Source organism: Electrona antarctica (genome assembly GCF_951216825.1).
Source record: "Electrona antarctica genome assembly, chromosome: 8".
Lineage (NCBI taxonomy): Eukaryota > Metazoa > Chordata > Actinopteri > Myctophiformes > Myctophidae > Electrona > Electrona antarctica.
The window spans coordinates 44,226,686-44,241,582 of record NC_136789.1 but is presented as its reverse complement, the minus strand read 5'-3'; the positions used below and the strand labels follow the sequence as shown (position 1 = coordinate 44,241,582).

General features: G+C 45.0%; 2 protein-coding genes across 9 annotated transcripts in view; one reads left to right on the top strand and one right to left on the bottom strand.

The window, feature by feature from the left end:
* The window catches only part of kdm6bb (lysine (K)-specific demethylase 6B, b), a 30,342-nt gene extending 27,726 nt beyond the window's left edge, over window positions 1-2,616 (bottom strand). For 6 of the 8 annotated variants that reach the window (XR_013790656.1, XR_013790657.1, XM_079508195.1 and 3 more), the window contains exon 1: window positions 480-529. The gene's annotated coding sequence lies outside the window, so the exon portion shown is untranslated. Of the gene's footprint in view, window positions 1-479; window positions 542-2,463 lie in introns of those variants that run through there. The other 2 variants (XM_079508197.1, XM_079508196.1) reach the window with 2 other exon arrangements.
* Window positions 2,617-4,971: 2,355 nt separating this feature from the next.
* Window positions 4,972-6,315, top strand: LOC306927582 (endonuclease domain-containing 1 protein-like). Its single transcript, XM_079507378.1, has 2 exons — window positions 4,972-5,300; window positions 5,705-6,315. Exons 1-2 carry the CDS (start codon window positions 4,992-4,994, stop codon window positions 6,311-6,313), a joined length of 918 nt encoding a protein of 305 aa, XP_079363504.1. The 5' UTR covers window positions 4,972-4,991; the 3' UTR covers window positions 6,314-6,315.
* Window positions 6,316-14,897: the final 8,582 nt, after the last annotated feature.

Here is a 14,897-nt window from a genome sequence, read left to right as displayed (position 1 = left end):
CACACACGCACACACAAATTCCACATAAAAATCAAATAACACACTGGGTACTTTGTGATTAGATCAGAATCTTCCACTCTACATAAACACACCATATAGTAGCCTCTAGCTAAATAATCAGTCTATCAGTCTTGTTGATGAAGCGAGAGGTGATTGGGAAGTGTTGTAAGTAGTAGACTAGAGGACATGGCTTTGTGACAGACAGGCTGTATGTATGTATGTATGTATGTATGGCAGGGTGAGGGTCCTCAGACCACCCACAGTCAGGTGACGAGATATCCACGGGAGGCGGGGCTACAGCATGTCATTGGGTTTATGAGGGAGGGTCTTTGCCTTTGCAACTCGCAATGTGTGCCCACCACTCCCCCCCCACCCCCCCAAGTTTCACCTCATCCGCCATCCCCAACCAATAAACAACAATGTTAATAGCCCAAATGCAGCATCATAGGGAAGAGTGAGAAAGAGGCCATGATACAAACCTACAGGAGTCAATGAGAGAGAGTGGGAGAGGACCAGAGAATTAGTCTGCTTGTAGTGTCTGGAATCTGACTTTGCTTAGCAACAACGGGCAGCCCCTATTAAGCCCAAACCCCATTGGCCACTGCATAGCCCCATGTGGCTACATGGACCAATCCACAGACTTTGGTGCAGAAGTACATTTGAGTGGATACAGCTTCGTGTCTAGAGCTTGAATTCTTTGATAAATCATGCCCCCTTGTGGTTGGTTTAAGGATTGGTGAAGAATTTCCCTTTTTCCTTGCATCCAAGGCTATTTGTGATAGGTTACTGCTAGTAATTGTCAGGCGCAAGGCCTCAGAGCAGGTTGAAAATCAAATTTTCACCTTGGTCTGATGAAGGTCAAAACACATCTTTTTCACGATTAAAAATGTTAAACTGAGTCCTGTCTTGCATGTTTATTTTGGAGAGCAGCTTTATTCCACCTTAAAATTGTTGTGGATTCTTGCTCCCCTTTTTAACTAGGCCTACTGTTAGCTGAGCACTAGCTGAGCACACAGAGGAAGTGCACCTGCTCCAGCTTTAGATGCACTGCTCTCAAGTGTCATGCTTAATATCCTTGATAAATCACTTTTGCCAAGGCCAACTATACACTTAAAATTGGACTTTGGTACTTTTCATTTTTGGTACTTTTCATTTTTCATTTGGAGCAGATGCCGTTAAGTATTTTTATTCTTTGTTTGACCGTTTTGGCTGCTCTGAAATTCTCTCTTCCTTCCTTCCTTGACTTCCTTATTGACTTCCCATTGTACCGCCTCCCGCACCGGGACTGGCTAGCTGAGACAGAGCAGATCAGAGGCAGGAACGTAGGGACGCGCAGCTAGCCAGTCAAGGAAGAGAGAATTTCAGAGCAGCCAAAACGGTCAAACAAAGATTATAAATACTTAACGGCTTCTGCACCAAATGAAATTTCTCTCACGTTGTCGTTGTCTCCTATAGCCGATTTATGCTTCTTTTGAAACATCTCACCACCACCAAAAGGCCGCAGCACGGCCTGCACGGAGGGTATGTACATCTGTGTACCATAACCCGTGGAATAAATGCATAGGGACCCTACGTAAAGTAACATCCAAATTTCAGAAACTTTACATGTAGCCCCCGAGAGGGGCTACATGAAATGATCATTAAACTTTAGAGAAGAGTTTGAATGTAGAATTATGTGCAGGATCAGGATTAATATAATTGAAAACGTTTATACACGCACGCGCGCACACACAAACCTCTCTCACATTGTCATTGATTGATTGATTGAAATATTTATTAACAGTACACAGTACATTTTAAGCACACACTCAATACAAAGACTGTTAACTGTGAGTGGACGACCCAAATAAAAATTACACTTGTTTACAAGAGGGTCCACCATGTTCAATTCATCAAAACATTTAGAGACGTACAAATAGACACTTCTATATAGTCAAAGAACAGAACAGGAATTCATCATAGAGGTAAAAAGGGAAAAGAGACATATACAGTGAGGGGGAAAAAGGGGGGGTATCGAATCTTGTGGACCAGACCCATTGCAAGATGCTGTCACACTGTCTTTATGCCAGTGATTAGTATACCCTCCCCAATCTTGGCACAACCTTTTCCAATTTCAAATGAGAGAACTGACAAAACACGACACACCCGTATAACACTGTCTAACTAAATGACTACTTTGCATACAGGCAAAACTAAAATTCTGTCACTGTGGAGCTCAGCTGCAGTTCACGTCCAATATAGCCTAATTTAATCGTTAATTCACTTGACTCATTATTATGTAGGCCCCATATTATAATATGTAATAAAAGCGAGATTATATAGTAAATGGCTACAGTAGAGTTAGCATGTTTTTAAAACCTGGCATAACATTACAACGCAGTATGCTGACTAACACACCCATACATGTGGTTAGTAAATAAATCGTTGCATGCAAGTTACATTAAAAGCAACATGTTTGTTTACCTCTTCTGCAGTGAGGTGGCACTTCGGGAAACTGTGGAAACTCGCGTCTTCATACATTTTTTTCCATCCAGGGGAAGACCTGTACTAAACAAGCCCACACTGCTCCCATGCGGTCAATATTGATACTACTACAGAGGCAAGTCTCATGTGTCAGGCCTACCTTATGCACACCGGCCGCTGCCATCTTGCCAGCAAGGTGCTATGGTGCAATTTCCCATTGACAGCCCATTCATCCAAACAGAAAAGTCCTATCTGATTGAGTTTGAACGTCAAACTCACCAACATTGCAGTTGTGCAAAAAGCTTGAATTATCCTCTTTCTATCTGCAAAGTGTTTGTTTCATACAGTCCACCTACAGTACATGTTATATGAGCAACCTGTCAAGAAATTCCTGTCAGAGTTTGGAAGCGCTCGTTATCAGTATAAGCAATTAACCTCCTGCAGTGCTGCCTCCTGCATTATGTGCAAATTCAGGTATATACAGGTGGTATGCATGAGTGATATTCAACAAGCACTTCCAAACTCGAAAAAGAATCACCTGCAACTAAGGAAGTAGCTCATAAAATGTCTACAGTGGATTGTTATGAAACAAACACTTTGCAGATAGGAAGAGGACAATTCAAGCTTTTCGTACCACTGCAATGTTGATGAGTTTGACGTTGTTTAATACAATCAGATAGGACCTTTTTATTTGGATGAATGGGCTGCCAATGGGAAATTGCACCTACATAGTATTAGTTAGCACCTTGCTGGCAAGATGGCAGCAGTGTGCATGAGGTCAATAGCCAATGTTATCACTGTATAGCTTTAAAGGTAACAGACCTCTCATCTCTCAATACAATTCCAGTTTTAGCTTTCTTAAACAATAATAGAAAATAATGAAATGTACTGCCAGGATTCACACTGCACATCTCATTTAAAATGCTCTCTGTTCCTCTTTGCATGAAACAACCTCTTGACAGACAGATGCAGAAAAAGACTACCTTTGCTCATATAATAATCAGTCAGGCATACATTCTCTGATTTGCACATTCCTGTAACACACACATGCACACAATGTAGTCTTAACACCTTACATGGTGTAAATGGCAATGTGGCTTTCTTTATCTTATAGAACCTGTAATCATACCATACTGAATAGCACAATATAGTAGAGCCACTTAAGCAGATCCGCTACTGTAGGCCTTTTGTTTGACACAAGACAGATAAAACAGGCAGTTTTGCATTTCACCATGAGGTCTATCAGCAGCGTACTTTTATGAAAGTGCGATTGGACCGTTTCACAATTTACAGAGAAGTTTATCAGTGGGTTTAGGGTTCAAGCGTAATTTGAGAATTGACTGATAACAATACAGGAAAGGGTTGATGGCTGCAGAGTGTTCCTTCCTTCTGTGATGTTTGGTGACAACACAAAATGGTTTGCAGTGTTCCATGAGAGGACGAGGCGGAACACAGAAAAATGAGGGTTAACAGCAAAAGAACATTGTCTGCAATAACACAGGAAGTTGATATGCCTAGTAGTTCATTCCAGGAATGGGAAGTGCAAGAGGGCCACATAGCTGAGATGATTGTGCCGGGGAGATCGTTCTATCTTCTGGCATTGGGCAAATAAAATACAAAACAGCAATTTTGTATTATGATAGATGAACATTTGTTCAGCAGTTAAAAGGTTTAGGCCTAATGTGTTTATTGACCAGTTGAGACTTGGTAAATGGTAAATAAAAATGGTAAATGGTGCATTTATATAGCGCCTTTATCCAAGGCGCTTTACATAGATTGTGCATTACATTCACCCATTCATACACCGATTGCGGCGGAAGCCATGCAAGGTACCAACCAGCACATCAGGAGCAATTTGGGGTTCAGTGTCTTGCCCAAGGACACTTCGACATGTAGACAGGAGGAGCCGGGATTCGAACCGCCGACCCATGGATCATTGGACGACCTGCTCTACCTCCTGAGCTACAGTCGCCCTTGTGCGCATCATGACTTTTCCAGTGACCCTCCCGTTTCACTTGTTCAGGTAAGTTTGATAGCATTTTAGTGACATTGAAGAAAATGTGAACAAATGCAACATCAAAACATAAAGCCACTAATGGGAAACTTGCTAATATACGAACAATGTCTGAAGTTGTGAATAGACAATGCCATTGAATGACATGAAACTGGACACTGGTCTTTTAAACAATAATTCCAAAACAAACAAGTACAACTTCATTACTTTCTCTTGAAGATAAACACTAATAATACGTTGTATCTTCTCTTTGTATAGTATTTAAATGCTATATGTTACTCTATTTGTTACTAATGTTATGCATATATTTCTTTCATTCTTTATTTGCTTTACTTTTTCAATCAGACACCTAGCGGGCAGTAGCAATATAATGTAGGCTAAGGTCAACCCACACCCACATGGGTTAGGTGGCCCGTCATGTTTTGCATATCAGATGTCTTACATTTAAATTATAACTGGACATGTTCTCCCTCACTGTTCTTTTGCAGGAGACATAATACAGTAGTAGGACAAGATGCACGTTTCAGGGCACGACTGGGTCGTGTTGGCTCTCGCTCTGATCCAGTTTGTGCTCCATACTTCCTCTACAGTCGTTCAGGACTTCAACCATGTAGAGAGATGCAAGGACTCCCTGTACATGGGAACACCACCACGGGGGATCATCGAAACCAGCCTGAAAAAGATCTGCCAGCGTTATGCAGATAAACCACGTTTCGTGACCCTGTATGACCCTCACAAACGCATACCGGTTTACTCAGCATATACCTTCAAGAAGACGGAGGCAGACAGACGAGTGGACTACCCCTGGATGTATGAGCCACAGGTCAGACACTATTCTTTGTATATATAGCTAATTATATCCTTAAAAGTTCACACAAAACTACAAAATAAAGCTTAATTTTACTCTGAGAGTGTACACGTGTAATCAAATGGACCCATATGAGTCAATTAAAACAAAGGATTTTAAATTGTAGGTCTTAGTTTAAGCAACAATGATGTCTTATTGTGTGCGTAGATTTAGAGTGGCATTTAGGAGTGTGTCCTGCTCCAAATCATTATTTATCAGTAGGTATACGGCACATTTCTAACTGCTCATGAAGAAGTTGAAAGCTCAGAACATATAAGCGGTTTTGGCTTCACTGTCATATGACCTACACATCCAAGATAACCTGTATATTTCTGTATCTTTTGCAAAAAATAAAAGTGTTCTTGTATTTCGATCCTCAGTTGGCAGAAATTGACGGGAATGGAAACATGCTCCCCTTCCCCACTGGCTACCTCCACATGAAGTTTGAGGACAGCCAGGCAGTCCTTGATGACTATTCTGATGTGGTTATATATGAGAGGGGTCACCTGAACCCAGATCAGCACCAATCTGACCCTTATGACCGCGCCGCTACCTACACCCTCACCAATGTTGTCCCAGAGGTCCGGGAGTTCAACATCGGGCCTTGGCGTGAGTATGAGGAGCACATGCGCGTCCGCCTCAACAACTTCTGCCGTGGCACCGCGTACATCGTCACTGGAGTCACTACCACTGGCAACATGATCCGCCGGAACAACCAAGACCGCGTGGCCATCCCAGAAGACATATGGTCAGCCTACTGCTGCACCGAATATGACCGCAACTCACCGCATGACGTTCGCATCCGCTTCCCCTCCTACGCTGCCTTGGCCAAAAATGCCAAGGAGAGCAACAAAGTTCATGAGATGACGGTCCAAGAGCTGGAGATGATTCTGAAGAACCGGATGGATGTGGATCAGAGCCTTCAGATCTTCTATGACAACTGTATTTCTCCCTCACCCCTTCCTCTGTACCTCTTCCACACAATCTGAGAGCTCCCCAATTCTGTGTTCACATTTCATTCTGCTTGCTTCAATGTTAGTTCATGTTAGTTATACCAGTGGTTCTCGAAGTGGGAGCCGAGGACCGTTGAAGGAAGGGGGTCCAAACTGATCCTCACAGGTCTGTAACTCTGACGATTCAGGTCCATTTGATTGCATTTGTACACTCTGCGAGTTATGTGGATCCTTGAAATTAAAAGGTTATACTCTAGGCCAGTGAGGTCAACATATATTTGTTGTTGTCATTGTGTAGCTGTATGGCTTATGCTATAGTACTTCCTGTAGCTGACCCGGGTTTGAATCCAATCTGAGGTGCTTTAGAGCATGTCATCCTCTGTGTCCCGCCTTTCCTGTCTCTCAGCTATATACTATCACTATCAGGAATAAAGCAGAAATTCTCCAGTGCAAGATGTATTCCTTAAATAAAATGATCCCCTCTCTTGATTCTGTAATTTCAGTACTGTGATTTTCATAACGGATTTACAAAATGTGTTCTCAAAGTACTTTTTTGTTTTTGTTTGCAGAGGTGTATATACATACTGTATACTTTGTGCTGTGTATTCATTTCATCATTAGACAAATATGTGAGAAAAGATAATAGCCATAAGCAAATGTACAGTAGATGGTAGCCTACTCCTTTGAGATGAGATCCTGCACCATCATTTATCTACACTTTATTTAAATAAAGTTTTGGTTGCAGACTGCAGTAGTAAACCCTCTCTTATATATCTATCTCTCTCTCTCTCTCTCTCTCTCTCTCTCTCTCTCTCTCTCTCTCTCTCTCTCTCTCTCTCTCTCTCTCTCTCTCTCTCTCTCTCTCTCTCTCTCTCTCTCTCTCAGGACCTGTCTAGGAATTTACGCTGCCCTCTGCCCAGTCTTTGCTTTGGGCTATTACATTTTTTTTAAAGTATACTATGATTTCATAAAGGGTATACCTCTATAATTGTACAAATTGTAGAAGATTGTTTAAAAAATAAGAATAAGAAAAAATAATTTTCTAATAGCCCTATCCAACACGATAGTATCAAAGGATTTTACTCAGGGTTGTTGCAGCCAGATACCGGTAGTGAGATTTATCATGAATTCCACTTTGGCAGCAGAACTTAGAAGAATTGTCCTTCACCTTCACAGACATTCCTACTATATCCATGAGATCACAAGCCAATGGAAGGGGGTGCTGTTGGCACAGTGCCCTGGGTTTTGCTTGTAGATTGCTATCTTGAGCATTATGCAACAGTTGTAGACTGCATAAATTAAACAAGGCTGACATTCTTTCTTTCTGACTTTCACTGCCCTCTAGTGACAGAAAGCATTACTGCATGTCCTCTGCACAACAATGGGGCAGCCCACCTTCGGATACAAATATATATATATATATATATATATATATATATATATATATATATATATATATATATATATATATATATATATATATATATAAACAAAAAAAACATTGCATGGATGCACATGGGACGTATCCTCAGTGATGTATCCCAAGGTCATCAGGATTTCGGGTCTTGCAACATCATTCCCCTCACTCAGGTGACCCAGCCGGGGTGATCAAGTCCCAACTTACGTGAGTAGCTCCCCACGATCAGTCCCATTAGGGAAAGACCAGGGTCACACAGTACGCCGCTCCCAGCACCAGACACTTCATTCAGGAGCGGCGCGCGCGCACACACACACACACACACACACACAAGTTCAAGCAAAAGTTGCATGCATAATCAGTTGGGGTTTGATCCATTTGAGTTTGAGAGAACAAAACTTCATAATGAGAATATCTTGCTTCCAAGAATGTGTGGAACAGTTCAAATATCAGAATCACTGCATATTTATATTTCTTTCGTCTTGAATGTGAATGTCAAAACGGACAAGATTTAGCTCATTTTATCTTGTTCACTTAGCTTGCATTGTGAATATCCTTTTATAAATTCTACACAGTAAACGTTTCAACATAACATCTACATTACAGATACAACAGCTATCACAGCCACACGCTGCATAGCAAAATATGAACAGGAATATTTATGTTGCAAATCACATTATTCTCAGAGGTAATGGAGCGTGGAGGTGAGAGTGGATCTGAAAGCAAAAAAAGAAACCTGTTCCTGTCCAGGCCTAGATGCTTCTTTACTTCAGTCAGGTCCTCAGGACCACTCATACTGTATGTTCCGTTTCATTTACTTCTGTGGGAGTTTATAACTGCTAATCTAGTTTGGTTGTAGGTGTCTCATGTTGCATTCTATTCAATCTATTGACAATTATATAGCTTAACATATAGATAACATGTTTTATATGCTTTAAAGCCCAAAGCATACCCCTGGCCCTGATACCCCTTGCACTTGCAACCATAGATATTTTAAGTTTGTTTGAGCCATGTGTATCGAAATGAGGGCGGACGTGCGCCGGAAGTGCGGAAGCCACGCTGCCACTCAAGTGACTACTGGCCAATCACAGCGCATCTTTTCCGGGCCTTGTCAGACCCGAATGTCCGCTCTGTGATGCACCAATGGCAGTTGCAAGGAGTTGCATTGGTGTGGTTAACCAACTTAACCTTAAAACTGGTTTGTCCTGATCCGATCACGTGATCGGAAATCAGGGCCGATCACGTCATTTTCAAATGATTGGAATCGGATCGGGGGAAAAAAAACCTGATCGGGACATCCCTAGTATCAATATTATGTCCACTAGACCGGTGCCCGGCTGTAGAGCACCGAGTCGGTAACGATGGAAGTTGGAGATCCATGCCCCACCGAGTCCCTTTATGCCCATATATGGAGATTTCTCTATCTGTCTCTCTGTGTCCCTTTATTCTTATATATGGAGTTCTGTGTCAGGCATGCCCAAATATGGAGTGTTGTGATGTCGGAACAGGCCAGCTCCATATATGGGTGGCAAGGGCCCTGTCCAGAGCCCGGGCACAGCACTCCCTGTGGGGATGTGGAACGTGTGTGTCGAATTTGAAGTCGGTGGGGCGAATGGTTCTCGAGTTACGTGGATTACAGACGTACACATGTATTGAGACTTGGTGCATTTATAGATAGACTAGAGCGGTGCCCGTTGGAGCCTCTACAGAGGTGCCCGTTGGGCACTGGGACTGGTATAAGCGATGCAAGTTGGAAATGCATGCCCCACCACGATATTATGTCTGTGTCCCTTTTATGCCCATATATGGAGTTCTTTGTCAGGCAGGCATGCCCAAATATGGAGTCTACAGACGTCAGAATGATGTCAGAACAGGCCAGCTCCATATATAGACATTGGGCAGAGGCCCTTTGGGGCTGTTCTGGACAACCGTGGGTCCGACCGACTCGACACCGGGCACTGCACTCCCTGTGGTGGTGTGGAATGCGTGTGTCGAATTTGAAGTCGGTGGGGCGAACGTTTCTCGAGTTACGTGGATTACAGACATACAGACGTACGAACACACACACAGAGACTTGGTGCATTTATAGTTAGATATCATGATATTAGACTGAATAGTGTCTGTGATTTTGGATAATATTGTACTATTGTGATATGGCATAAGTATATAAATATCGGATCGGCAGATCTGCAGATACTCTCAATCAAATGATCGGAATTGGATCGGGAGCAAAAAAAAGTGATCCCTACTTAAAACAGTTTTGTTGCAAGGCGTTGCGACTATTGCAGGGACTTGAAACTGGTGTGGGTTGGGCTTTTTTAGAGGCATTTTCTTATGTGAGGATCCTGACTGTTTTGAGGCCTAGAGCAGGCATGGTTTCAACTCATTGAAATTGTTAAAATAATAATGTAAATACTGTTTATTGAAACAGTGTGGGCTTGACCGAGTAGCTCTCTACTCCAGTGGTTTTCAACCAATGGTCCGGGGACCACCAGTGGGCCTTGAGGGGGTTCCAGGTGGTCCGGGGACCACCAGTGGGCCTTGAGGGGGTTCCAGGTGGTCCGGGGACCACCAGTGGGCCTTGAGGGGGTTCCAGGTGGTCCGGGGACCACCAGTGGGCCTTGAGGGGGTTCCAGGTGGTCCGGGGACCACCAGTGGGCCTTGAGGGGGTTCCAGGTGGTCCGGGGACCACCAGTGGGCCTTGAAGGGGTTCCAGGTGGTCCGGGGACCACCAGTGGGCCTTGAGGGGGTTCCAGGTGGTCCGGGGACCACCAGTGGGCCTTGAGGGGGTTCCAGGTGGTCCGGGGACCACCAGTGGGCCTTGAAGGGGTTCCAGGTGGTCCGGGGACCACCAGTGGGCCTTGAGGGGGTTCCAGGTGGTCCCCAGCTAAATGTTGCAGTTGGTAACCAAATGAACCCTTATAGATCTTGAACTTAAAATAAGTCTTCACAATTAGAGAATGTAGAGGAATTGTTATTTTGATCAACGTTTGGGATCGCCTATCACATCAATACAGCATGGAATTGTGGACAAAATCTTATCCAACGACAACAAAATATTCAAAGTTTTGGGTCCGAGAGGCTAAATCTCATAAAATGGTGGTCCATGGCCTGGGCCATGGCTCAATGGTCCAGGCACCTTGGCTCACCTTGCCGCGGGTTCGACTCCTGATCCCGACGGCCTTTACTGCATGTCTTCCCCCCATCTCTCTCCCCATTTCCTGTCAGCCTACTGTCTGTCCCTCCATAAAAGAATAATAAAATAAAGGCTAAAGCCACAAAAAAACATTACAAAAAAAAAATGGTGGTCCATGGCTCAGATGGCAAATACATAATGGACCTTGATATGAAAAGGGTTGGAAACCACTGCTCTACTCGATAATGTTGTATTGACCCACATGGCGTCACAGGCCCCTGCCTCTGACTTCCTATTGGTTGACCCGCATGGCGTCACAGGCCCCTGCCTCTGACTTCCTATTGGTTGACCCGCATGGCGTCACAGGTCCCCTGCCTCTGACTTCCTATTGGTTGACCCGCATGGCGTCACAGGCCCCCTGCCTCTGACTTCCTATTGGTTGACCCGCATGGCGTCACAGCCCCCCTGCCTCTGACTTCCTATTGGTTGACCCACATGGCGTCACAGGCCCCTGCCTCTGACTTCCTATTGGTTGACCCACATGGCGTCACAGGCCCCTGCCTCTGACTTCCTATTGGTTGACCCTGCCTCTGACTTCCTATTGGTTGACCCTGCCTCTGACTTCCTATTGGTTGACCCGCATGGCGTCACAGGCCCCTGCCTCTGACTTCCTATTGGTTGACCCGCATGGCGTCACAGGCCCCTGCCTCTGACTTCCTATTGGTTGACCCGCATGGCGTCACAGGTCCCCTGCCTCTGACTTCCTATTGGTTGACCCGCATGGCGTCACAGGCCCCCTGCCTCTGACTTCCTATTGGTTGACCCGCATGGCGTCACAGGTCCCCTGCCTCTGACTTCCTATTGGTTGACCCGCATGGCGTCACAGGTCCCCTGCCTCTGACTTCCTATTGGTTGACCCGCATGGCGTCACAGGCCCCCTGCCTCTGCCTTCCTATTGGTTGACCCGCATGGCGTCACAGGCCCCCTGCCTCTGCCTTCCTATTGGTTGACCCGCATGGCGTCACAGGCCCCTGCCTCTGACTTCCTATTGGTTGACCCGCATGGCGTCACAGCCCCCCTGCCTTCCTATTGGTTGACCCGCATGGCGTCACAGGCCCCTGCCTCTGACTTCCTATTGGTTGACCCGCATGGCGTCACAGCCCCCCTGCCTCTGACTTCCTATTGGTTGACCCGCATGGCGTCACAGGCCCCCTGCCTCTGACTTCGTATTGGTTGACCCGCATGGCGTCACAGGCCCCTGCCTCTGACTTCCTATTGGTTGACCCACATGGCGTCACAGGCCCCTGCCTCTGACTTCCTATTGGTTGACCCGCATGGCGTCACAGGCCCCTGCCTCTGACTTCCTATTGGTTGACCCGCATTGGCGTCACAGGTCCCCTGCCTCTGACTTCCTATTGGTTGACCCGCATGGCGTCACAGGCCCCTGCCTCTGACTTCCTATTGGTTGACCCGCATTGGCGTCACAGGTCCCCTGCCTCTGACTTCCTATTGGTTGACCCGCATGGCGTCACAGGTCCCCTGCCTCTGACTTCCTATTGGTTGACCCGCATGGCGTCACAGGCCCCTGCCTCTGACTTCCTATTGGTTGACCCGCATGGCGTCACAGGCCCCTGCCTCTGACTTCCTATTGGTTGACCCGCATGGCGTCACAGGCCCCGGGAATAATTACGATAACAATAGTGGACTCACTACTTGGTCCCACAATAATAATAATAATACTAATTAGTCTATTATTATATTATTATTATGAGTGATATTGTCTGAAATATCAGCCCTATAAATCTATGTATCTATGTACAATTACAACATTTAATATGCTATAATTAATTGAAACCATATCTTACTTGAAGACAGATGGGAGTGGGATGCCTGAGGTTATGGATGTGGAGTTGATGATGCTAGTAATGCATGGGAGTAGATTGGTGAAAGATTGAGGAGGGGATGTGGTCTAGACTAGAGGACAGGTCATCGGTCTGGTGGATGACACCAATTCCAGGACATCAGTAGGAGAGAGGAGAGAAGGAAGGCATGATATGTTGGGGTTAGAGTTAAGTGCTTTAGATGATTGATTAGTGGAAAGATGGGAGAAAGAGCTTCTGATAATGACATCATCACCTTATCAAGGTAGGTGACGAAGGCTTCAGCAGAGTGATGGGGCAGTGAGGGGGTTAAAGGAGGGAGGAGAAGGTGGCGAGGAGCTTCCTTGGGTAGAGGGAGGAGACTGAATCTGAAAAGTGCAATAGAAAAGAGGACTTATCAGTGGAAATTGAGAGGCAGCAGTCAGAGAGGAGTGAGTGAGAGAGGTCATAGGATTGGTCCACTTCCTTTCAGCTGCCCTGAGACATGTTCACTCAACTCTGAGGGTTTTGGATAACCAAGAAGCTTGGCTTGGAAGAGAGGGGGCTGTGACGGTCAAAGACAGTTTAGAAAAAGGGGGAGGTTGCAGACTCAGTTGAGAGGGAGGGAAGAGAGGAGAGGATATAAGACAATACAAGTCAAGACATGAGGATGGGTTTTAGAGACCTTAGGTTCCGTCGGTAGGTTTAAATGGGAGAGTGGAAAGATATTGAGAAGGTTACAAAGTGCTGGTCATATACATGAAGCAGAGTAACAGAGAGGTTAGATGAAGAGAATACAAGGACATACGATTAGACATAAGATAATAAGTAACACGAAGATATGTACTTGTCTGTGCAGGGTATAGGTTGAAACCATCCCATCTTCAGAGAGGGAGCTGATCGAGTACGGTATTCGGCTATTCAACAGAATCCCCATGTGGACCTGGGGGGGTGGGGGGGGGAGAGACAGGTTATGTAACTGAGAGAGCATGGCATTGTGGAAAGTGAAATACATGTATGAGTATAGAGCGTCGCAGTCCCGCCCCCTGCCATGGACCAGGAAATGAATCCCAATGCATTTTTCCCATAGACATTTCTTAAAGTATTTATTTAAAGACGGTTACGCCGCGGACAAAGCCAACTCGAGTCGTGACAACTCATGACAACACAAACAATATTTTGGACCAAACAAATAATTACAAAGAAGAAAAACAACAAAAAAAGTGTTGTAACCTGCCGTTCTTTTCTTCTTTCTAATTATTTGTTCGGCCCAAAAAATTGTGTTTGTTGTCATGATTTGTCACGACTCGAGTTGGCTTTGTCCGCGGCGTAAACGTCTTTAAATAAATACTTTCTGAAATGTCTATGAGGAAAATGAACGGAGAATCATTTCCTGGTCCAGGGTAGGGGGCGGGACTGCGACGCTCTATAGGAGGCACATATAAATTCCACTTGGGAGATGTAAGTAAACCTGTAGGCCTACCACCACCAAAACAGGCCCGAAAGCCTGATAGTGGCTGAAGTTGTGTAGGGTTTTGAGAGGGTGGCACCGTGGCAGGTGTAGCAGTGATCAGGGTTACTCAAGGGCGAGGAATTTCAGAGACTGGAGGGAGGCATGGGCTGAAATAAATGCAGCTTTCTGGACAGTTCCACAGTCCTCCTTCCACAAGGATGTAATGACTGGTTGACCTAGATGAGCTGAAGAGATTTCTGTGACAAGGAACTTTGTGCATGGGACACAGAAGAGGAAAGTACAGGAATAGTGATACATCGTTTTGTAGCAATAGATAAATACAAAAAAATTAAAACAATGTGACAGGCCTTCCTCGTGGATTCCCATAGCTCTGGTCCATAGCCCGGCATTAGGGCTATGGACCAGAGCTAGGATTCCCACAGACTTGTCATGTGATGAGGCTGAGCTGTCGCTGGAGAGAATTTGGCAGAATAGGATCCCAATAGAGGGTATGCGCATGCATAAAGTGAATGGGAAATCAAGTGGCAAATCGAGTGGCAAAGTGACTTGGCAAAGTGAGTTTAATGTCGTTTAATGCAATCAGATAGGACTTTTCTGTTTGGATGTATGGGCCAGAAAAGTTGATTTTTGGCCACTCAGTAGGCGTTCCCGCATAACTTCCGGGTTTGATGATGATGTCACACGCATACGCCCTATTGACTGGCAACAGGTGTAGTTGATTGATCAACTGGGTG